This window comes from Lutra lutra, chromosome 9 (assembly GCF_902655055.1).
Source record: "Lutra lutra chromosome 9, mLutLut1.2, whole genome shotgun sequence".
NCBI classification, from domain to species: domain Eukaryota; kingdom Metazoa; phylum Chordata; class Mammalia; order Carnivora; family Mustelidae; genus Lutra; species Lutra lutra.
In genome coordinates, this window is record NC_062286.1 from 73,335,654 (window position 1) to 73,360,066 (window position 24,413).

Here is a 24,413-nt window from a genome sequence, read left to right on the forward strand (position 1 = left end):
CCTGGGTCCCTAGCAATAGCCCCTTCTGGTCTCTCAGGCCCTAATCCATCAACCACCCCTCCTTCTCCCTATACCTTCAAAATTGTCTTCAAAAAAAAGCATTTGTTACAGCTTTTAAAATTCTATGTCTACAGTAACTTCTTCTCCTTTTCACACTGAATCCTCCGCTGAGCTCCCATCCTTTCCTACCTGCTCAAAGACCAGCATGTCTCTGCCTGTTTCTCAGCACCCATCCATCTCTAACCCTCATGCTAGCCATCTGCCATCCACCTCTACCATGCACGGAGCACCAAAGCAGCTGCCTTTACTGTCACCTCACCCTCTCTGAGCTCCCCACAGCACTGCTAGAACTGCCCAGCCCCACCCAGGCTGAACACTACCTTCCCCGGCTTCCACGTCACCTTATCTCCCCAGCTCCTCACCACCCCCACCACCTCAGTCCTCTCCTTCCTGACGCCTGTGAGGGAGAACTCCCCAAGGACGCTGTGTGGGCCTTTCTGCAATTTGTACCTCATTCCCACCACTCTCAACGCCCATCCATCCCAGCGGGGCCAACTCCAATCTCCCTCTGCGGTCTAGTCTTTTACTTAGAAATGTGTACCCCAATAGAAAGACAGATGTACACTGATGTATCTGTCAGAATATTAAACAACAAAGTTAACCTCATCATCTTTCCCATAAACCTGCCCCTCATCTGCCTCTCTGATTTCTGTCAATGGCACCACATCTTCCCCCCCAACACTGCCTCCTCCGCTCCCTTGCCTGCTTACATCTATCTCCTTGACAGCTCAGTCTCCAGCTTTCGTAACAGCACACAAGGACTAGCATCACTACAGTCTTGGTCCCCTTTCCCAATTCTAGCACAGTCTACACTCTTGTCAGGCTAATTCTGTGAGTGCACAGGTCTCATCGTGACATTCCCTGGATCAAAGGCTTCAATCCTTCCACCATCCTGTGAGCCAACTCCTTGGCCCACAACTCTAGGGTCTAGCCCCATTCACCCTTTGAGAACTTGCCTACCTCCACCCATTCTAGCCTCCTGTCACACTTAGCTAATTACTGCTCTTCAGACCACAACAGTACCTTGTGTCCCATGTACCACACTCCACTTAATTCCCTGGTTTATTTTCCTGAATCTCTGCCCAATAAAACCTACTCGCATATCCAGGCCCTGCTCAAAGCACACTTCCAAAAGACTGCCCCAGACAACCCCTCCAGTAGTAAACTGTCCTTCCTCTGAAACTTCAAGAGTCTCTTTATTGAACGGGTTAGCTTACATTTTAAACATTTCTATACATTATCTCTCCACTCCTGGACTAGAAATTCCTTTAGGGTAGAGCTTTTTGTCTTAGAAATTTCTATATCCCTTGTGCTCCCTATCCATCTAGGCACTTAGCCCATGATCTCTAAATTTTGCAGAACTAAAAGTAACCCACGCTAACATGATAAGAATCTAAGGCAGGGTGACAACTAGTACTGGAAAAGGAAAGATAAATCCAAAAGAGATCCAGAAGGAAATTATTAGAACCTGATGATTAATTGATAAAAGGATTAAAGGGAAAAACGAAATGCCAAGATTTCAAGTCTAGTGGATCAAAGTATGTTACCTCTATTTACATTAATCTAGAAACTTAATTACATTAATCTAGGTGTTATTTTCAGAGGAACTTAAGCTTTGATATAACAATGACATATGCTGATTTCAGTGTTAGATCAAACTGTTTTTCTTTGGTGTCTTTTCTTTCCTCTTTTCTTAGGTCTTCCGGAAGAAAAATTTAGAGGAAGTAAAAAATTTTAATCATCTGAATGTAAAAAAGGAAATCTGTACTTATCTGAATATAAGCTTCGAAATTCCAACCAATAAAATAAAACATATTCTTTGTTTTCAACGTTCAAGATTTATTTTTCTCTAAATTTACAAAACTGGCATCTATTATACATGTAAGTTGATTTTTTTTTTAAGTTCTTTTTCTTGCTCTTGGGTGCACAGATTACCAGACCATTCTCAGGATGAATAGGAAGCCGGACTTACCCAAGTCAGCTCCCTAACTATCAGTGGGGACCACCAACCATGAGGGAGATACCAGGCTGAGAAGATCCATCTCCCACCACCCTTTTCCCACTCTCCCCACCATGAACAGCTTTTCTTATACAAATTTTCAGGCACTATATGTGCAGGTTGGTTTTTAACCTAGGGATATGCTCAATATGTGCAATAAAAAAAATGTGGATTTGAGCTTTTTCTAAGAAGGCTGACTTTGGACTCAGCCTCCCTATGAAATATGAGGGCCATAGCCAATCAAAAAAAAAAAAAAAAAAAGAAAGCAACCTTCTGTTGAACCAATTAAGTTTTTTGCCAAATAGATTAAAAACTTTTTTAATTAGTTCATTACCACAGAGAGAGGCTAAAAGTTGCAAATAATGGAATACCTACTTGTATCATTAAAAGGTACTTTTTCCGAGATGATTGATAAGGATTCCTCTAATCTACCTGACAAATCGTCATGAAGATTCTTTAACTGTAATTGACTGAAAGAAAAAAAAACACAAAACACAAACCACATGATCACCAGTCAGACAGGGGATCCTCACTTCCTTGTTACCACAACAGCTGGTATTAAGCTTCCAGAGACTCGTGCCTGACACCGGGATACTCTTGGTGGTGGATAGTTATTAAAAGATGAAGATAAGGAAAATAGTAATCCTCAATTCTGAAGCCCCTGAGACTTCTGTTAAGACTGTTAGAATTTATCACAGTCCCAGTATCTAATACAATCCTGTCAGTTTATTTCCCCAAGTACAAAGTAATCTTAAAGCCATTTCAAATTTTATCTTTCTTATGTGCCCAACATAAGTGTTTGCTCAAGTATCATAGCAAAGTTCTTTTTTAAGTATTATATAAGATGAAATCTGGTAATTTTTCTGTTTTAATTCAATTATGAGCATGAGTATACATCTAAACCATGCCATGTAATTCTACCAATTCTACTAAACTGAAGAAATTCACATGACTGATTCTACTGAAACCAAAAATATGATGTCATTTATCAACTAAATGCTGGAGTATGCTTTTACCACCCATCAATTCATCATATTTGAATTTTAAGATTTAGGTATCTCCAAATGAGATCCCATAGCCTCCATTTTATTCAAAATATACCACTAAAAGTCTGGCACAGTGAAAAGGAGTCAGTTTTCCTGCCTGGAACTCTCAGAAAGCTTTCTTCAGGGTAGCCTGAAACAGAAAGCACCAGTTCTCCGTATGGGAGCCCCAGGACACCATCTGCAGGCTGAGGACCCACACACAAGCCATCTGACCAAGAGTGTGTCAGGCCTTAGAGATAACATAACTGAGGAGGACCCTGGAGATGACATGCTCCTTGCTCACTTCAAGTGTGAGATTCAGAGGGAGAAGCCACTAGACCAAAACTCAGGTCTTCCAATTCTTACTTTGGGGCCCCTTGGAATTCATGTTTCCACATACCATTCTTCTGTTCGAAGCCGACATTCCTTGGCCTCCTTTTCTAGAGTCTGAGATTTTACCTGAATTTTAGAAGAAAAAGAAAAGCAGATGGCTCAGTCGATAGATGAGGGCACACTTAGGAGACACCACAGGCAACAGCCTCCCCCTGAATGACTGACTGAGCATTCCATAAAGTACACAGAAGATTCACAAGAACCCTATCTCCTAACGTGCTCTCCCCAACAGTGGGGCTTACTTCTAGTTTGGCCTTGTCATTCTGCAGTTTCTCGATAGTTTCCATGTACTTCCGCGTCAGGCCATCGACCACAGCTTGGTGCTGGGCCGCCTCCATCTCCAGGGTAGCCAGCCGACTCCTCAGCTCTGCTTCCACATGCTTGTGCTGCTCGTCGGCTTCAAAAAACTGAAAAGAAAATATCATCTCCTCTGCTCACAATATCCAAATATACACAAATGGAGAGAAAAACAACAGCAGTGACTGCTCATTGAGCAATTCTGACATGGTTTCATATGTTCACTACGCAACACCCACCGCCCAGGCATGATCTCACAGAATCCTCACAGTATGTCAGAGGCGGTGTTATTGTTATCCTCCTTTCCTACATGGGAAACCAAAGCTTCAACCTGCCCATTGTAGAAATGAGATATGAACACAGGAGATCAATGCCGAAGCCTACACTTCCTTCCTCTCAGGCTCAAGGATTTCTTTCAAACAACTTCTGGCACACAGAGAATTCAACTGACCAGGGCATAACTCTTCTGATATGCTAACTTAAATAATCAAAATTCAAATAGATGTTATCCCTAAAACAGGTAAAACTCTTTTCCTTAATAAGAATCCAGTGCTGGGGGCACCTGGGTGGCTCAGTGGGTTAAGCCTCTGCCTTCAGCTCAGGTCATGATCTCGGGGTCCTGGGATCGAGTCCCACATCGGGCTCTCTGCTCAGCAGGGAGCCTGCTTCCTCCTCTCTCTCTCTCTCTCTGCTTGCCTCTCTGCCTACTTGTGATCTCTGTCTGTCAAATAAATAAATAAAATATTCTTTAAAAATTTAAAAAAAATAAGAATCTAGTGCTAATTAAGAATTATGAATGCTTAGGGCACCTGGGTGGCTCAGTGGGTTAAGCCTCTGCCTCAGCTCAGGTCATGATTCCAGGATCCTGGGATCAAACCCCACATTGGGCTCTCTCCTCAGCAGGGAGCCTGTTTCCCCCCTCTCTCTCTCTGCCTACCTCTCTGCCTACTTGTGATCTCTGTCTCTGTCAAATAAGTAAATAAAATCTTAAAAAAAAAAAAAAGAATTATGAATACTTAACAGAAAATGCAGCTCAAAAGTTTTTTTTTTCATTTTTTTTAACATTTGTACAATGTTAAACTGAGAATTAATGTGTATTTATATTCTACCATTTGACCATGCTCACCATTTCACAAAAAATTTAGGAGGCACAGTCCAAGATATTACACTATGACTCTTAAATATGCTAGATGTTGGGAGGCAAACACTGATTATTCAACATTTCATAAATATTTGAGCTCCCGCCATGAGTAAGAACCTGTCCTGGGGGAAGGCATACAAACCAACACGGTGTGCACCCGAATACACAGGTGAACAAATACAAACCAACTAAATAGTAAGAATTTTAAAAACAAACACTACTTATTGATAAGCCCCTATCTAAATGATCCAACTAATCATTTTCTAGATAAAATGAACAGTGCCTACTATTTTTCTGTACTGTTAGCTGAGTTATTCTGTAGTCCTCTAAACAAATGCATACTTCAAAATACATATCCAGATTCAGATATGAATGAGATTTAAGAAATGAATCAATAACAACAGTGATATATATACCTAACAACCGCAGGAGACCCTGCAACACATACACAAAACATTCTATCCTGCATTGGTTTTTCCACATTCTAGATCATACGACCCATTTTTAATTCATGGAGAAAACAGAAAGATGTTCTCACTTGTATATGCAACCGCTCATTCTCTTCTATCTTCTTTTGCAGATCTTCATCAAAGACACTCTTCTGCTCTTGACTCAACTGAGAAGAAGATTCTCCACTTTTCTGATGGAAAGAATAAGTTATGTCCACATAACTTTCATCCTTTAGAGAAACATCTTAAGGTACACAGATTCTCTATCACCTTAATAGCTTGTCTCTTCTACGTGTGCACATTCTCAATCCTGCAAAAGGTATACAATCCATCATTTAACTTCTCCTATTTGACACAAGTAAGAACTGCAAATATTGGAATGGGCAGAAAAGCTTAAAAAAGAAAGAGAATAAACCAATAAGCCTCATTAATCTTTGCAGATGAATTCAGGAGTAGTTCTAGACACAGCAGGCCCAGAAAGCTAGCCATGAAAATATGCTAAAAAATATCATTTCAATCAGAGAGGGAGATAAACCATAAGACACTCTTAATCATAGGGAACAAACTGAGGGTTGCAGGAGAGGAGGGGGCTGGAGGATGGGATAACTGGGAGATGGAAATTAAGAAGGACATGTGATATAATGAGCACTGGGTATTACATAATACTGATAAATCACTGACCTCTACCTCTGAAACTAATAATACATTATATGTTACATTGGGAGAAGGAGAGGAGAAGTGAGTTGGGGGAAATCGGAGGGGGAGACAAACCATGAGAGACTGTGGACTCTGAGAAACAAACTGAGGGTTTTGGAGGTGAGGGGTGTAGGGGGTTGGGTGAGCCTGGTGGTGGGTAATAAGAAGGGCATGGATTGCATGGAAGACTGGGTGTGGTGCATAAACAATGAATTTTGGAACAATGAAAAAAAATTTAATTTAATTTAAAAAAATAAAAATACATTATATGTTAATCAATTGAATTTAAATTTAGAAAAATATATTGTTTCAAGTTGATCTTTTGGTTTGGGAATTCAGTTTTAGCAATTCCATGAGTCTGAGTTGTTAAACTCCTTTAAGAAATTGTAACAAATTAATTAGAATTCACAATGATAAATTCATATAAAAGTTGACATAAATTTCTAATTTTTAAAAAAAGCAACCATATTATGGTTTCACTTATTTGTGGAGCATAACAAATAGCATGGAGGACAAGGGGAGATGGAGAGGAGAAGGGAGTTGAGGGAAATTGGAAGGGGAGGTGAACCATGAGAGACTATGGACTCTGAAAAACGATCTGAGAATTTTGAAGGGGTGGGGGGTGGGAGGTTGGGGGCACCAGGTGTGGGTATTGTAGAGGGCACGGATTGCATGGAGCACTGGGTGTGGTGCAAAAATAATGAATACTGTTATGCTGAAAAAATAAAAAAAAAAAATTAAAAAAAAATTTGAAGGGAAAAAAAAAATTAACAGAGTTCTACAGAAGAACCATGTAGGCATGGATATTTTGATTTGGGTACTTTCAAAATATACATTTAATTTCTTTAGTAGGTATAGAACTATTCAAATTGTCTATTTCATCTTGGTTGAGTTTTGATGGTTTGTGGTTTTGGGGAGTTGGTCTATTTATTTTAAGTTGTCAAATTTTAGGGTACCTGGTTGGCTCAGTTGGTTAACTCCTGATTTTGGCTCAGCTTATGATCTTAAGCTCATGGGATCAAACTCTTTGTCAGGCTCCAGGCTTAGTGAGGAGTCTGCTTGAGGTTCTTTCTCTTCCCCTCCTTGTACCCCACCCCTCCCTATGCTCTCTTTCTCTGTGTCTCATAAATAAATCTTAGAAAAAATAAGTTGTCAAATTTTTATTTTGTTTTCAGAGGGAAAATTATTATTCCCCTTGACGGAGTTCTGTATCCTAAAATCTGTAACAAAGCACATAGCTCTCCATGTGGGTTTTCTAACTCCTTCAGCTGCCCTGGTCTCTACCTGATTTCCTTGTTCATCACTGATGGTCCCCTAAACCTCAGTTCTCTGGAACAGGGGTTCTTAGCCACTCTCATTTTTTAGTCTCAGCCCCAGAGGACCTTTGGCACTGTCTGGAAACATTTTTGGTTGTCACAACTGGGGAGGGCTTGCCATTGGCATCTAATAGATAGAGGCTACACATGCTGCAAAGTGCAGGAGGTTCTTTCTCTCCCCCTCCTTGTATCCCACCCATTTGTTAAAATGCAGAATCTCTAGGTTTACCCCAGATCTACTATAAAGTACAATCTATAGTTTAACAGGATTTCCAAATGATTCATGTGGACATTAAAGTTCGAAAAGTACTGCCTTAGAATTTAAAAAAAAAAAAAAAAAAAGTAACCATATTAAAAAAAGATACTATAAATAAACAGAAGGAAAAAGCTCAAAAATAATAAAAAGAACCTTCCTTTTACTTTTTTACCAATATTAATTTTTTTCTACACAGAAGAATAGCACTATTTAAGAGAGCCAATAATGAACATTTGTTTTCATAGAATACAAGAGCTGAGACTATTCCAAGGATGGACTAACAATGAAACTGTGTTCAGACATCAGTTACCACCCTTCTCTGCCTTTCCTGTGCCCTCACTCCTCACTTAAAATGAAGTTACTTACTGATACAGTATGAACCAATGATTAGAAAACCCTCTGAAAATGGAGTAGCTATATTAAAAATGAAACAAAACAGGAGTGCCTGGGTGGCTCAATCAGTTAAGCAGCCGACTCTTGACTTCAGTTCAGGCCATGATATCAGGTCATGAGATCAACGCCCACATCGGGCACTGTGCTCAGCACAGAGTCTGCTTAAGATTCTCTCTCACCCTCTCCATTTGCCCCTTCCCCCTTCCCCGGGTTGTATGAGTGTTCTCTCTCTCAAATAAATCTTTAAAAAATAAAAAATAGGGGCACCTGGGTGACTCAGTGGTTGGGCCTCTGCCTTCGGCTCCGGTCATGGTCTCAGGGTACTGGGAACGAGCCCAGCATCGGGCTCTCTGCTCAGCAGGGAGCCTGCTTCCCCCTCACCCCGCCTGCTGCTCTGCCTACTTGTGATCTATCAAATAAATAAAATATTTAAAATAAGTAAATAAATAAATAATAAGTAATTAAGTAAATAAATAAATAAATAAATAAATAAAAACATTAAATCTCCAACATAAACTTTGGGACAAGAGAGATGCACAAGGAAGACAGCCGAACAGCATATTCTGGGCATTTTGGGTCATTAAAGCTTCCAAATTTGGAAAACTTTAATTACCATTAATTCAGAAGTGATATACCCAAGCCTCTGTGAAAACAGCAGTGGGGGAGGATCTCACTAACCTGGGGAGCATGTTTGAAGTATGTATGGCTATTCATTCCTCAGGTTCTCAGAATTTCCAGAGCACATGTATTTTGACAAAATTCCCCAACTGATTCTAATACATACCTATTTTTGCCCTCTCTGTTCCCCACTTCTTTGAAAATTACCACTCCAGAAAGAACTCTTTCATATAAGGGACATGTATATGAAAAGGTGCTAACACAGAATAACACTGATTGCCTATTATATGGCAAATATTGTCCTAGCCACCTTTACAGGATCCCATTTAATACTCAACAAACTGAGAGTATCATCCCCATGTTGCTGATGAAGAAACTGAGGTTGCAAGGCTAAAATGGCAGACAAAGAATTCAAGCCTGGGCTTAACCCCAAGGCCTGTGCTCTTCCCTACGTACCGTGCTACTTCAGAGTTACTACGTGCCTTCTTCTTCCCTCCTACCTTCTACTTTTACTGCTTCAATACACATATTTGCCGGGTGCTGCTCTATATACACACGAGACTTAAAGATTCAATCACTACCCCCACACTTAAAAAAAACACACAACTTCTTAATCACAGAATGTTCTAAAGTACCAAACCATCCGTCTTATGGAGTGAGAATCATGTCTCTCTATATCAACCATAATGGTAAAAGTTATTTTTACATGACCTGATAAAAATACTAAATCAGCCTCATAGAAATAAATACTAAGAAATATTTGCAGAAAACTTACAAAGCCTAAGGAATGAATATTTCAATTGCTATTTTCACATGAGCTGTTACACTTCAAAACTGTTTCTCATTTTATTTGCTCTACCTTGAGTTAAGGGCAACTCAGTATAACTGAAAGATACCAGTAATTTTGACCAGTATGAAATAGTCCTTTCACTTTTCTCAGACACTAAATCTAATACTTGCATGTTTGCTCCTAACAAATTATTCAAAAGTCACTCACGTACAAAAATGCCCTAATATTACTACATATGATAATAATGTCTTCTTCCTTAACCCAATATCCAGGCATAGTTATGGAACAGTAGGAAATGTGCAGGGGAAGTGTTCTGTTAAAACCCAGATGGCTGGGGCGCCTGGGTGGCTCAGTGGGTTAAAGCCTCTGCCTTTGGCTCAGGTCATGATCCCAGGGTCCTGGGATAGAGCCCTGCATCGAGCCCCGCATCGAGCCCCGCATCGGGTTCTCTGCTCAGCGGGGAGCCTGCTTCCTCCTCTCTCTCTGCCTGCCTTTCTGTCTACTTGTGATCTCTGTCTGTCAAATAAATAAATAAAATCTTAAAAAAAAAAAACAAACCCAGATGGCTTGTAGATGTCTGCTCCTAGCAGACTAGGCCTCCCTAACTTGCCTTTATTTGACCTACCTTGTTTTTCTTGCCTCGGGGTTCACTTAGAGCCAATTCATCTTGAAGTAGTTCTACCCTCTTGGCAAGCTGCAGATTTCGAAATGTCAAACTGTCCATTTCCTGCTGCAGTTTTCTCAATGATTGATCTTTCATTTTCAGTTGTTCCTACATCAAAGTGAAAACAGACAACTCCTTATAATTTAGCCTTAAGGTTTCAAAAAATGAAAAGAAATTATTTTTGTTTCACTAAAATAGGATAAAACCTCTTGCTTTAGGGAATTCGCATTGTATGTTTATCATGCCAGTTCCCATGTTTTTAGCTCTGTTTTGTGACAAAAGCATTTTTTTTTTTTGGCCAAACCAAGTAAATTCAAAAATAAAATTTAAAAAGCATATACATTGAAGCAACAGACAGTCACCAACTTAAAGTAAAATATCTACAAATCTGCGTTGTTCCATAACGTTGTTATATAGATGTCTGGCAGTGAGGAGGCACAATCCTTGAGGCGATAATTTTATAAACTTCAATTATGAAAGAGAAACTACTACTTATTGATGATGCCCTTCAGTAAGAATGGGAAACAATTTATTTGCATTCATTTTTTTCAATAAATCCTCTCTCAATTTAAGTCAGTCAAATGAAATCCTTGCACCACACTTAATTTTACTTTAAACTATTCTGATTTATCAAAGACAAAAATCAGTATTATCCTATCAAATATTTTTAGAAGTATATCAATTCACCTAAAAGTTTTAAGTAAAAATAGAAACAAGATCTAAAATCTAAACAATGTATCTTCTATTGCCCATTTTGTACCATTTACCTATAATGAGGTAAGAAAGTGGAAAACTAGTAGCAAAACTTAGTTTTGCTCTATTTTAAAAAAATATATTATTCTTACTATATTTTACTTACGATATAGTGAGAACTTTGTATTCACTGATAATCAAACCAGATGACTAATACTGCTGTATATTTAAAGAAGTGTAGTTATATTACTTTCACTGAAAAACCACTGCAAAGCTAAGATGAGGTCAAGCTTTAATGACAAAGTGATAGAAGTATATTGAAAAGCAACCTAAAAGGCAAAGACTGGTGTCAGCAAGCCACTGACATTATCCACACATTGAGAGCAGCCAGAAGGATAGAAAAATGTTTCCATTAAGTAGAGAAACAGTTTTCTTTTCTATTGTTTTTTAGTAAGCCCTTAATTTTTGCTTGGAGCTGAACAGTAAATACAGACCCAGTCTATATCCAAATCATCATGTATTTCAAATTAAAGAAATCCAAATCAATGAATGCTTATTATGTCCAACAACTCACTGAAGAGACAAACCCAATCTATCAAAAGCCTGTTGTAACAGAAGATATCCCAACCTTCCCATTGACCAAACCAGCTAATTGCCACTCTTACTAGAACTGTAATGACCACTTAATGAATAATAAAACAGAGTAATTTCTTTACATCCTTATAATTCATCCCAGCTGACTTATGCTCCAAGTCCATTAACCAATCACCATTTTCAGAAGACAGCTATCTCAACCTCTCTGTAAAACCTAGTTTCTGCAGTAGGGACAATGATAATGTTATCTGCCCTCACAGACTCGTGTGAAGACCAACTGACAAGAGTGGATATAATTGTGCTTGGCACAATACCTGACAGAGTGAGAGTTCAATAAATAGAACCTGCCGTCACCAATGTTACCACCATTGCCACCATCGCAGAGTTAATGAAACACAACCGGCAATGGGATGCTATAACATGCCCAGAGTGGGCTACTAAGACACACTAGGAAATACCTTTCCCAGTTATAGGTTTTAAACATCGTTAAGAGATTATGATTATTTCTTCAATGATTTAGGCTAAATAATAACTTGACTAACAAATCCTGACTCTAAATAAGCTTATTTTTAATAATCTTGGTTTGGGCAATAGGAGCTTTGGAAGTATTGGCATGGTGTTCTGAGCTGCCTCAGTCCCAAGTCTGTGCAACAGCACCTGAGTGGGGGGCACTTTCAAGACACAGTTCTCTGGGGCGGGGGGGGTGGTGCAACACTAGCTAAGTAAAAGGACATATTTCTGGGTTACCTGAGTGGAATCACCCTGGATAGGTCACTGGTTAGGGGCTATTCCAGAAAGAGATATGATTAAAGGCAATCCTAATCCCTTTTGTCTCAACAGGGAGCAAGGCAGAGGGTGAAGAATGACATAAGCAGTGTATTTAATGGAAAAAGGCCAAGACGAAATGTATATCCTAGAGTTAATTTAAAAATATCACAAGCAGTATTTATGACATGCCTACCAGTATAAGGTAGAAACAAATTTCTTCAATTCCTATCGTATTTCTCCTCTCAGTTAGTAAATGTTGATGATAAAATGTATCACTCAAACAGAGTAACCTGATTTACACAGGTTATTACTATTAAATAGCTCAATCCAAAAGCAAGATTAATGCACTAAATGATTCCCACTTTCAAATTCATTCATTAGGGGACAACCATCTGCTGAATGCTGAGCATATAAATATGAATATGACATAGGCCCCCTCAGAGTGCTATCTAGTGATGAAGACAGATAAGAAACTCCATTAATCCCCATGAATTTAGCTAAAGAGAGGCTGTGAGGAAACACAGAAGATAAAGTCATATAATTCTTTTTTGTGATTTTTAGCTAAGGAAATCAAAGTGCATCACATTCATACCTAAGGAAGTAAAAAAGTTAAACACAAAAAACTTTATTACCTTCTCTTAACCCTAGTGAATCAGTGTCACGGTTGGGACTTTTTAACACAGAAAACTAGCTGACTTCCTTGCTTTGAGTATCACCAAACACTAACTTAACCCTCACAATAAAAATATCCTGCTTCATACCTTTAAAGCAGCTGAATTCGCTTGTTCATCCACAACACCTTTTTTCAGGACCTGATTCTGAGCCCGAAGCTGAAAACAGAAGAAGCAATAGTTAATTTTAATATAAAGCAATCACCTGTAGCAAGGAAATCACTTATCGTTACTTCACAGGAATGATTACACTGAGTAACTATGTCCTCACATATGTATGAGAATAAAAATATTAGCATGGAAGAGGATAATAGATATCATCATTCTGCCATTTTCCAGATTAGCACAGAGGCTGAGCTGCCCAATGACATAATAATAATCAGTGGCCAAATCAATACTGAAATACAGATCTCTTGTATCTCTTGACTTCCAACCAGAACATGGTTCTTTCTGTAAAACCAAGTCTCCTCCTTAAATAAAAACTAGTACAATAAACTAATACTGAGTATTAATACAGTAAACTAATAAAACTAATATAATAAATAATACGGTACCATGTGTGCCATTTTCCTTGAAACTCTGGCACACATTTATTTGTAAAATACATACAATCAGACTAATTATAAAATAAGAACTCTATACGGAATCAAAGTATAGGGCATTAAACATACCCAGCAGGACACTGCACCTAATATTAGTCATGCAAGTATCATCCCCCACAATAGCCTCAGAAATGGTAGACTTGTAATGAAGCATCAGCTAAGACAGTGTATGAAAGCAACTAAGAAGACTCAATCCAGAAGTAATAGCAGTTAACATTTGAAAGCTCATCATATACCAGACACTGTCCTAAGTGCTTTCCATGTATTACATCATTAATTTTCACAATGCTAGGAAGTAGGTACTGTAATTGTGTCCACTTTACAGAAGAACAAACTGAGGTACAGAGAAGTTAAGTGGCAATGCTGAGATTCAGACCCCAGCAGATTTGACTCCAAAGTCATAACGCCATTAGACAATATTGGTTACTATTTTCTAAAGCTATGTATAAATGAGAAAAGAAATAGGCTGGAGAGGTTGGGAAAGTCTTTGAAGAGGTAGGATGTAGGGTTTTTTTTTTTTAATTGAGGTATAACTTTATTTTAAATAAAGCATACAAATCAAGAATTTTACAGCTAAATGAAATGTATGTATGTATATACATACCCAACTACCACTTGCAGGATTTCCAAAGATAAAATCCATTTCTGTAGGAAGAGGAAAGTTCTCGGCAAGGATAACACTGAGCATGCAAGTAGAAATACATAAGTCCTATGTAGCCAAAGCAATACTACAGACTTATATTCTGAAGGTTCAGTACAGAGACCATGAAAGACCAGGTTCTGGGGAGTGCCTGAGTGGCTCAGTGGGTTAAGCCTCTGCCTTCAGCTCAGGTCATGGTCTCAGGGTCCTGGGAGGGAGCCCCGCATCAGGCTCTCTGCTCAGCGGGAAGCCTGCTTCTCCCTCTCTCTCTCCCCCTCTCTCTCTCTCTGCCTGCCTCTCTCTGCCTGCCTCTCTCTGCCTACTTGTGATGTCTCTTTCTTTCTGTCAAACAAATAAATAAAATCCTAAAAAAAAAAAAAAAAGAAAGAAAGAAAGAAAGAACAAAGGGAATGACTTTATCTGTGAGCTTAAAAAAAAAAAAATCTTCTAATTCTAACTCAGATCTGTCTCCTAAGAACAGAAATGACCCTCCTCTGTGCCAAAAGAATAGGAATATTTAAATACTAAACCTTAAACTGAGTATGTGTAACTCAACAGAAAATTTAGCTAAGAATCTAAGGAGAAATACTGCAGAATATTCAACAGCTTGAGCGAAAGACAGATTAAAAAAGTGAGCTTCTTCTATTTTTAGGAAGTTAAAGATACAGTTCACTACCACAAGAGAAAGAAGACCCAAATCTTGCTCTGCCATTTAGTAGACAATTTAAACTTGAAAAATTCACTAACCATTCTGAGCCTCAGTTATATGGTCTATAACACGGGTGAATACATCCCTATCTTCCTTCTTCTGACGTTGTTGTGAGAACCAGATAAGAAACCTATGTCCAAGCACTTTCTAAATCTTAAAGTGCCCCAGGAATAGAAACAACTTTTATTACTAGACTAGAATCAAAGGGATAACAGAAAACATTATAACTTGCCTGGGGTAAGGCACTGTACTAAAGGATATGGAGGAGAGAAAGAAGTGAAAGAAGTGGTTTGCCAAGAGCTTAAATTTAAAAGGGACAATACAAGATAACTAGCAGTACTTACTACTATTTAAATTCCCTGCGGGCCCATGGCCCATGCTGGCCTGCTACCTAATTTTTAAAAAATTTTTTTAAAGATTTCTTTATTTGAGAGGAAGCGTGCAGGGGGTGGCAGGGAGAGAGGGATAGAGTCTCAAGCAGACTCTGGGCTTGGGCATGGAGCCTGACGTAGGGCTTGATCTCACAACCCTGAGATCATGACTTGACCTGAGCAAAAACCAAGAGTCAGTCGCCTGACTGTGCCATCCAGGCACCCCTACCTAATTTAAAGTTTTACTAGAACAAAACCACACTCATTTCCATATTGTCTATGGCTGCTTTTAAGCTACAATGACAGAGATAAGGAATTGCAACAGAAAATGTATGGCTAAGCCTTAAGTATGAACTAAAGTCTCTTTACAGAAAAGGTTGGAGCACCTCTGTTCTACAGGTTCAGAAAAAAAGTAAATTTTACATTTACTAACTTATGTTTGACTTCTGTGCTCATCTCCCATCTACCAATAAAACTGGAGCTCATGATAGAGACTACAGCCCACTTCCCTGTATTTCCTGCCCACAGTGAAAGATCAAAGCCACAGACAGAGAAGGCACTCAATAAATGCTTCATTAACTAATCAAATTAAATACTGTATATAACAGGCTTGTGAAGGTAAGGCATCACACAACTATAAAGCTTCATTACTCTAACAGTGCCTCTCTGACCTTTCCCCAAAGTTTGTTTCCTGCATCAGTGACAGGGTAACTCCAGCCACTACTCCCTGGTACTGCAGAGCTTATAGGTCGTTTACCCCTGTCCAGGGGGAGGTACAAGCAAGTAGGTAGAAAGGCCAAGCAGTATTCCTAGAACTTCGGAATTCTGAAAATGGTAGAACCGGAAGGAGTTTCATGTCAGAGATTCTGAAACAGAGATCTGTAGATGATTTCACTATTTTGAAGCTTCGAATTGGGCTTTGCATGAGGTTTAGGATGGGTTTAGGGATGTATAATGCACACATTACTTTGTAATGAAGAAAAGCTTCTATGTTTAATAGTTTGTTTTATAGGGTTGTAAAACCTGTAAAATGTCAAAACGTCCATTGTAGGAAATAGTCATGTAAGACTGGTTCTAACACAGAAGACTGTTGGGGATTAGATGAGAAAATATGTGTATGTGATTCATCTCTCTTTCCCCACAAACTCTTCCAACAGTCTGTGACTGAAGGTAATAAATCTCTAATCTTGGACCCGTTATCCCATCACAGATTGTCAAAGCAGCAGGAGAGATACTAGGTGACTCGCCCCCACTCTCTGTCCCTAGAGCAATAGCTTTGTGATAAGCCTGACTGTTCTGGAACCAGACTTATATAGAGTAGTCTATAGAGTGGTCTTCAGCGATTTAGGCTCAGGTTTTTTGAGGATTTTTGGTGTCCAGTAGGACCACATGGTTCCAATCATTTGGAGAAATGCCTGTAGGCTCTCAGTTGTGGCTGGAGTTTTTCCATCAGGGAGGCGGGAAGCAAACCTTCTTCTCTCAGACCTGCCCTCAAATGGAACCCTTTCTCCTGTCCCTGCTCCCATGCAGGCAATTCATTAGGACAACACCCCACCCCAGCCCCTGCAATCTATGTGCCTCACCAGTAACTGAATGACCTAAGAGAAGAGTAGGACGGACACCCCTAGCTTTTCTAAGGCCTGACTATTCAAAGTGTGGTCTGCAGACAGCTGCAACAGCATCACCTGGGAGCAGACTCTCAGGCCCCACCCCAGACCTACTGAACCAGAATCTGCCGTTCAACAAGGTCTTCAGGCGAGTCACAGAGACACTTTGTGTCTGTGATGCACTGATCTAGGGGCTAAGCTAGCACTTTCTAACCGGGCAGCCAAAAGTCACATGTGCCTATTTAAATTTAAATTTAAATAAAATCTAACATTCTGTCTGCTAGTTGCACTAGCCACATTGGAAATGCTCAATAGTACTGCACAGCCAGTGGTTTGTCCTACTGGACAGCATAGATACAGAACATTTTCATTCTCATGGGAAGTTCCACTGAATAACATTGAACACAATACTGTTTTCCAATCAAACTTTAGTAGTTAAACTCTACAAATTACGGGGTGGGGGGAGGCTGATACTAGATTTTAATCCAAATGATACTCTTTTTTAATCCAGCTCCCTAGTCAATTTCTCTTACAGGAAGGGACAATTAACCAGGTTCCACCAAGCTCCACTATCTAGAAAGCAAACAGTCAAAACCAACCCTTCACCAATATGAATAGCTATTTCCTAAGAGTGTAGATCTAAAAAGCTCCCAAAGGCAATCTCCATCATCACTAAAAGAAGAATCAATTGCAAAGTAAACTGTTCAGAGAAACACTGGATGTATGACTTTCCCACTTGTTTTTACTGTCTCCAAAAGAGCTTTGAAAAGATTAACTGAACAAAAGCTAATGTACTGATACCATGCCTTCAGCAACAGTTCTCAAACTCTGGTGTGCATCCAAATCACTGCAGAGGTTTGTTACACACAGATTGCTAGGTTTGACCACCAGCTTCAGATTCAGTGATTCCTAGGTTGGCCTGAGAATGTATACTTCTAACTAGTTCCCAGATACTGATGATGCTGATCCAGGGGCCACACTTTGAGAACCACTGGCCCAGAGTAACACAAACACTAAGAAAAAAGAACCTGAAACCTGCTTACAAAAAAGGCTTACATCACATAACATGATGCCAGGCAGGGGTGCAGGAGCAACTGCAAAGAAAGCAGCCTGAAATCAAATACAGCCAGGACTCCGAGCTCTTAGCCTCTCCACCCTATGAAATAGATGAGAGCATCAGAAGCAGACCAGACCGTGAAAGAGACAGCACGTAAGAAGCGATCTTTGATTCTTAAGCTACGGTGTAGTAACTGAGGTCTCGATTAGCTTGCCCTCACATCGCAAAGCAGCAGCTTGCATTGCTTACCAATTACCTTCATAACCTCTGAAAACCAACTAACATACACCTTTATTAACTTTATTAAACCTGAAGTTTCAAAAGCCTCCAATGACCTCCAAATTGCCCAAACTACTAGGGTCTTAATCTCTGTTTTTACTGGCTTTTCCATAACGCTTTACATTTTACCAGTATGTATGCCTCAGAAATTCTCATCTGCTCTGGACTCCCATGACCCATCTTTTATCTAACTAAACTTTCAGTCTCTTAAATGGGAGCTCCTTAGGCCATTTTTTTCCTTCTTGGGAGGAAAGACTATTATGACCATAGTTCTTTTTGTTGTTGTTGTTAAGATTTTATTTATTTACTTGACAGACAGATATCACAAGTAGGCAGAGAGGCAGGCAGAGAGAGAGAGGAAGGGAAGCAGGCTCCCTGCTGAGGAGAGAGCCCGATGTGAAGCGGGGCTCAATCCCAGGACCCTGAGACCATGACCTGAGCCGAAGGCAGAGGCTTAACCCACTGAGCCACCCAGGCGCCCCATGACCATAGTTCTTAAGCAAGAAATGAGCTCCTTCCTGGAAAACAGACTGAGATCTGCATTAAATCAGAACAAGGGAAGCCTGCAAATGTCCTTTGTTTAGGGATCATGCTTGCTACTGTCTGAATATGTAGCCTCCTTTTACTGTTTAGGAGGAACTCTTCTGTCTTTGTATCTTAAATAAGGAAAATTTCAATATTACCCCACAATTTCTGCACCAGGGAAGGTAATGCAAAGCTAGCGTGTCCCTTCCACGGCTCAGGGCTGAAGGTAGCACAGATCTTAACTAGAAGTTGCTCAGCACTAGAACTGACAGAGAGTAAGAAGCACATGAAATCTTTTGACCAATCTCTGTTCTCTTATGTTCTGAAATTTCCATCCCATTGCAATTAAAAGGATGAAAAATGATCTAGCCCAACCTGACAGATAAATAACTTCAAGCCTGGCAGACCTCCTACAGTCTCCTTAGCATCTCCTCCTTCCTTCATACCTTTCCACAGGTGTTCCCCAAAGAGTCTACCTAAAGGGTTCCACCCTGATTAACTCCTGTAGTTCAACTACTTGTTGTCACAGTTAGTATTCCAAAAGCTCTGGCCTTTGTCCTGACTTTTAACCAGTTCATCTCCACTAGAAATGTTCAGCAGTTACCCCAACACCACCTCAGGCTACTATGTGAACAAGGTAATTTTAATGTGCTTTGCAATTCTTAAAATTCTATAATTCTATAATTGCATCTAACCTTTAAGATTTTATTTATTTTATTTGACAGAGATCACAAGTAGGCAGGGAGGCAGGCAGAGAGAGAGAGGAGGAAGCAGGCTCCCTGCTGAGCAGAGAGCCCGATGTGGGGCTCGATCCCAGGACCCTGGGACCATGACCTGAGCCGAAGGCAGAAGCTTTAACCCACTGAGCCACCCAGGCGCCCCTGCATCTAACCTTTAATACATCCATCCCTTTGCTCTACACTGGCTCCCGTTCCTGTCAGTGGCAGTCCTGTTCCTTCATCTCAGAACCGCAGGGTCAACTCTTCTGTCTCCCTTCACTCACCACATCCCACAGAATGAATAAGACACAAGGATGAGTCCCTCATACACTATATTCTTCATAAGTTTAGTGCTATGTACAAAGCAGGCACTCAAAACAGAGGTAATTAGGGGCGCCTTGGTGGCCCTGTTGGCTGAGCAACCAACTCTTGGTTTCTGCCCAGGTCGTCATCTCTTGGTCATGGGATCAAACCGTCTGGGGCTCTGCATTCAGTGCAGGCCTGCTTCAGATTCCTTCTCCCGTCCTCTGGGCCCCTCCCAATTCTCGCACACACTCTAGCTCTCAAAAAATAAATAAATTCTTTACAAGTGAATTTTTTAAAAAAGAGGTAACTAAAAAGGTACTTTTACCCTAGGTCCTAAATCTAGCCCCCCCTCCATCTTTTTTTTTTTTTAAGATTTTATTTATTTGACAGAGAGAGAGAGAGAGAGATCACAAGTAGGCAGAGAGGCAGGCAGAGAGAGAGAGGGAAGCAGGCTCCCGGCTGAGCAGAAAGCCTGATGTGGGGCTCGATCCCAGGACCCTGAGATCATGACCTGAGCCGAAGGCAGAGGCTTTAACCCACTGAGCCACCCAGGCGCCCCCCTCCCCCATCTTAACAGTCACTAATTTTATTTAGTCCTGTATTACACTCCCCAAAACTATTCCAACAGCCTATGGTCTGGTCTTCTTTTCACCCATCTTTCCCTATTTCAATCCATCCTCCAAGTAGTTAGCAGTTCCCCTCCTACAAGTAATGTCATTATCCTGATTAAAAACTTCTGACATCAGGGCGCCTGGGTGGTTCAGTGAGTTAAGCCTCTGCCTTCGACTAAGGTCATGATCTCAGGGTCCTGGGATGGAGCCCCGCATTGGACTCTCTGCTCAGCAGGGAGCCTGCTTTCCCCTCTCTCTCTGCCTGCCTCTCTGCCTACTTGTGATCTCGGTCTGTCAAATAAATAAATAAAATCTTAAACAAAAAACAAAAAAAACCTCTGACATCTATTATTCAAAAGATAAAGTTCAAACTTATCTGACATCCACAACCCTTTATGATGATCAGATCAAAATGAACTCTCCAACCATACTTCACCTCTCTCTGCCATGTACCTTATTATGCTTTCATCACTAGAAACATGGCCTGTTCCCTTTGCCTGGGATGCTACCAACCCTCTCTCTTCCCTATTTCCCAACCTGAGTAACTTTTACTCTTAACCTCCATCTCTTCCATGTTCCCACTGAACTAACACTTGTCGTACTGTATCATATTTACGCACAGTATCTGAACATTCTATGAAAGGATTCTCCTTAACCTGGAACTCTGCCTCACTCAACAGACCCTGGCCAACTATTCACAGGAGGCACATAATAAATGTCTATTGAACGAAAAAGCACATATACCCAAAAAAGAAATAAATAAAATCTTTCAAAGTTTTTAATACTTTTGGAAGGCTATACAATTATTCCAGCAATGCAGTCATGCTTAAAACATTTTTAGAACTTTCTTTTGCCATTTGGAATTGCCTTCTGAGACTGTTTGTTCTCTGGAGAAGAAAATCAGTCCCCTTACTCTATACTCATAAAACATTTTCACCCAAAACAGTGGAGCCACCTTTGAGTATTGCCATTCTCCACCCACTCTCCTTCATCATATGGATTTGTTCCGAACAATTCTGACCCTTTCAAACAAGAGAATATTTCTTCAAAGGCTGAAAACTTGCCATCACAGACATTGTGCTACAGGCTGTTAAGACAATTCCAAATGTAAACAGAAGTTTTGCCAATGGTCACAGGGTGGGAATAAGTATAGTATCTCAAAAGGCTCCCAACTGATGGTGAAAAGACGTAAGTGTATATGCTTAGGCAAAGGTTTTTTCAAACAACAGTTCATTTTATCTTGCTGAATATGTGTTAAAGGAAAAAAAATGTGTCCGAATTGTTTTTCCAAATTGTCAAAAAGGGGCTAAGTCTTCCCAGCACTCCCATGATGCCAGATCACTGAAAACTAAGCTTAATGACTGTTGAATCAATTTACCAGGTTGTGAGATTCTTTTATAACTTCATTAGAATATTAAGGCAGCAACACTTTAGAAGCAGCACCACCCTTTTCCAAGAAAGGGGTTCCAAAAGACGATGCCATGAATACGACAAAGGGGCAGGTCCCTATTTGCTTAACTCAACATGTATTGAGCACCTGGGTGTTCTTGCCCAGCACCCTGGAGGACACAGCCCTAGCACTCAAGCTTTCAAAATCATCTCCAGACAACATCTTGCCAACGCACTAAATACATTCGTAACCACCCATCCCCAGTGAAACAGTTTACACGAATGGCTTTCTCTACCCTCCCGAGCTGACAAACTGGGGACACACAGATCTCTTCATCCTCATCTCGTCCCTGTGAGAAGGAAGAAAGCTTGATCTTTCCCATCACTGGGCTAGGAAAATTGAGGACGCAGCAGTAGAGGGGTTGGTCCTTACCCTTCCCTTCCCCTCCCGACCAGCACCAGAGGCAGAAGCCAGCATTCGGACACCCCGGTACCAAGGCCGCTAGTTTAGTGAGAAGGAGGAATCAAACTCCTACTCCTTCCCGCAGACACGCACAGCGACCCAGACACGGCCGGGCCCCATCTCCTGGGAGCTGCAGGTGGAGGCATGGTAATGGTGGACAGAGAAGGCAGAAAGGAGCGTGCCCCCTTCGCCGTTCCCCTCCATCCCGACGAGTAGCTGACAAGGCAACCCGAGGCCGCAGGGCCGGGGACCCCCTACTCCCCGCCCACGATGGGTACCTTCGAGTACTCCTGAGCCAGCTTCTGGTACTTCCCCTGCAACTCTGCGGAGGCCATGGCCTCCCCCGCCCAGTCCGGGCCTGGCTCCCCAGGGCGCTCAGCCCCGCCACCCGCCCCCAACCCCAGACGCGCTCCCGGGTTGGGCTCCGCCAGCGCCTGCCCACTCGGCCACCTCCGCCGCCGCGCCTCCTCCTCCACTTCCGGGTTCGCCCGGTGGGAGGACGGCGGAGTGGGACCAGGGGCGGGGCGACTACCGGGGGCCGGGCAGCGTCTGGACGTCACCGCCCTACCCTCCCGCGCCTGAGCACGTGCGTGCGCAGCCTCGGTTGAGCTCCAGGGCTCTTCCTTGGGACCAGGGGCGCCATCTTGACGCATGGCTCAAGATGGCGACCTAGAATGGGAAGGGTGAGAATCAAGAAAGGAAGAGAATGATGAGAGCCCACAGAATGGGGCGGGGGGCGGGAACCGAAGAGAGAGGCGGTGGTTGCGAAGAGCAGAGGACCGGAAGAAGAAACATTCTAAGCGCATCAAGAATTCAGACGGATCTTCTCTCCTCCTCCCCCTGCTGGTTCCCATGGCAACCGTCTGGCGTTTGATGGTTATAGCTTTTAGAACGTACACGGGAAGAAAGACCTTTATATTCCTCTGTCTCGTTATTCGGATATGGTAGCACCGGATATGCTCTGCATTGTAAAGTCTCAGACCTGCCCCGGATTTATAATGCTTGCTACTGCCACCCTCCCCTACTCCAGACCATACAAACCACTGTGTTATTTTTTGACATTGAAGTTTCTTTGTGTCCATTCTCTACCCACTCTATCCACACACCCCAGCCCCCATACGCTGGATTTTTTTCAGTGGATTGAGTAAAAAGCCGTTAGAAAATTTCAGGAAATGTCTCCTGCCATGCATGCAGATAGGGTGGATAATAACAACAAATAACTGGAGAATTGAATCAGAAAACAGTCAGCCTGAGATATTTTATACGATTTTCTTGAATTAAAAGCTTGCCTCCATTCAACAAATATTTGTTGGGTTTCTGTTGTATATTCGATATTGTTCTAGATATTATTGCTGTATTGCAACATTAAAATGTTCATTGATAGAGGAATGAATAAATTAGAGTGTATGTTTACCGTGAATTACAACACAGCAGTTAAAACAAATGACCTAGATCTGTATGTCTGTGTATATCTGTATCAACATACATACGAGCAATTGCTTAGCAAATTGCAGCACACAATAGAATGAAAAGATACATTTAAAAATAGGAAACAATATTTGCATTGTTCATGGCCACGTGAACATGTAGGAAAAACAGAAAAACCAGAACTGGACAGATAAATATAAAATTCTGGATAGTGGTCACCTCTAGTGCGAAAAACAATGGGAAAGAAAGGGCAAAACAAAGGACCATAAACGAGTTAATTTTTTAAAGTAAATGTGACAGGATGTTAACATTACTTACCTAGTAGGTACAGGGATCTTAGTTATATCGGCATTTTAGGATACTTGAAATTTTCCATGATTAAAAAAATCATGCCATCCTAGTTTCTTGTTTGGCTATGAGTGAGCCTGGATTTTATAGTGAAAAGCTGAAACTGTATGCGTTTTTCAGCGATTGTAATGTATAATAGGATTATAAACTTTAAAAAATATTTATATTTTTTTTAATTTGCTAATAGCCAAGCCCTACTGTCCAGCCAACTTTCAGAACAATCCTTTTAAATTATTATTATTAGTTTTCCATGACACCACCAAGCGGCGGAATTAAATATTGTAAGTGCATTTTCTGGTTTGTAACGTAATGGAATTTTCAATCATTTAAAAATAAAATGTCACCTCAGAAACAATATTACAAAGAAAGAATGTGCAACTTTGGCTAGAGAGCCTGTGTGAGTTCATTTTACTGAATTGAGAAATTTACTTTGCACTGCTTGGTCTAGTTACTCTGTCAGATGCACTGTTTCCAAATTCAGGTTGATAAGTCTGAATACATTAAAGATTCTCTCCCTCAGCACCATTAAGTGAGTG

The 24,413-nt window shown here is 40.8% G+C and overlaps 1 protein-coding gene across 1 annotated transcript in view; it reads right to left on the reverse strand.

The window, feature by feature from the left end:
- Positions 1 to 22,606, reverse strand: part of PPP1R21 (protein phosphatase 1 regulatory subunit 21) — a 65,754-nt gene extending 43,148 nt beyond the window's left edge. The window contains exons 1-7 of the mRNA XM_047744473.1: positions 22,380 to 22,606; positions 12,914 to 12,982; positions 10,059 to 10,205; positions 5,454 to 5,555; positions 3,720 to 3,884; positions 3,485 to 3,543; positions 2,435 to 2,529 (exon numbers count right to left, since the gene is read on the reverse strand). Of these exons, the coding sequence (XP_047600429.1) occupies positions 2,435 to 2,529; positions 3,485 to 3,543; positions 3,720 to 3,884; positions 5,454 to 5,555; positions 10,059 to 10,205; positions 12,914 to 12,982; positions 22,380 to 22,436 (694 nt within the window). The 5' untranslated portion in view covers positions 22,437 to 22,606. The remainder of the gene's footprint in view (positions 1 to 2,434; positions 2,530 to 3,484; positions 3,544 to 3,719; positions 3,885 to 5,453; positions 5,556 to 10,058; positions 10,206 to 12,913; positions 12,983 to 22,379) is intronic.
- Between the last annotated feature and the right edge of the window lie 1,807 nt (positions 22,607 to 24,413).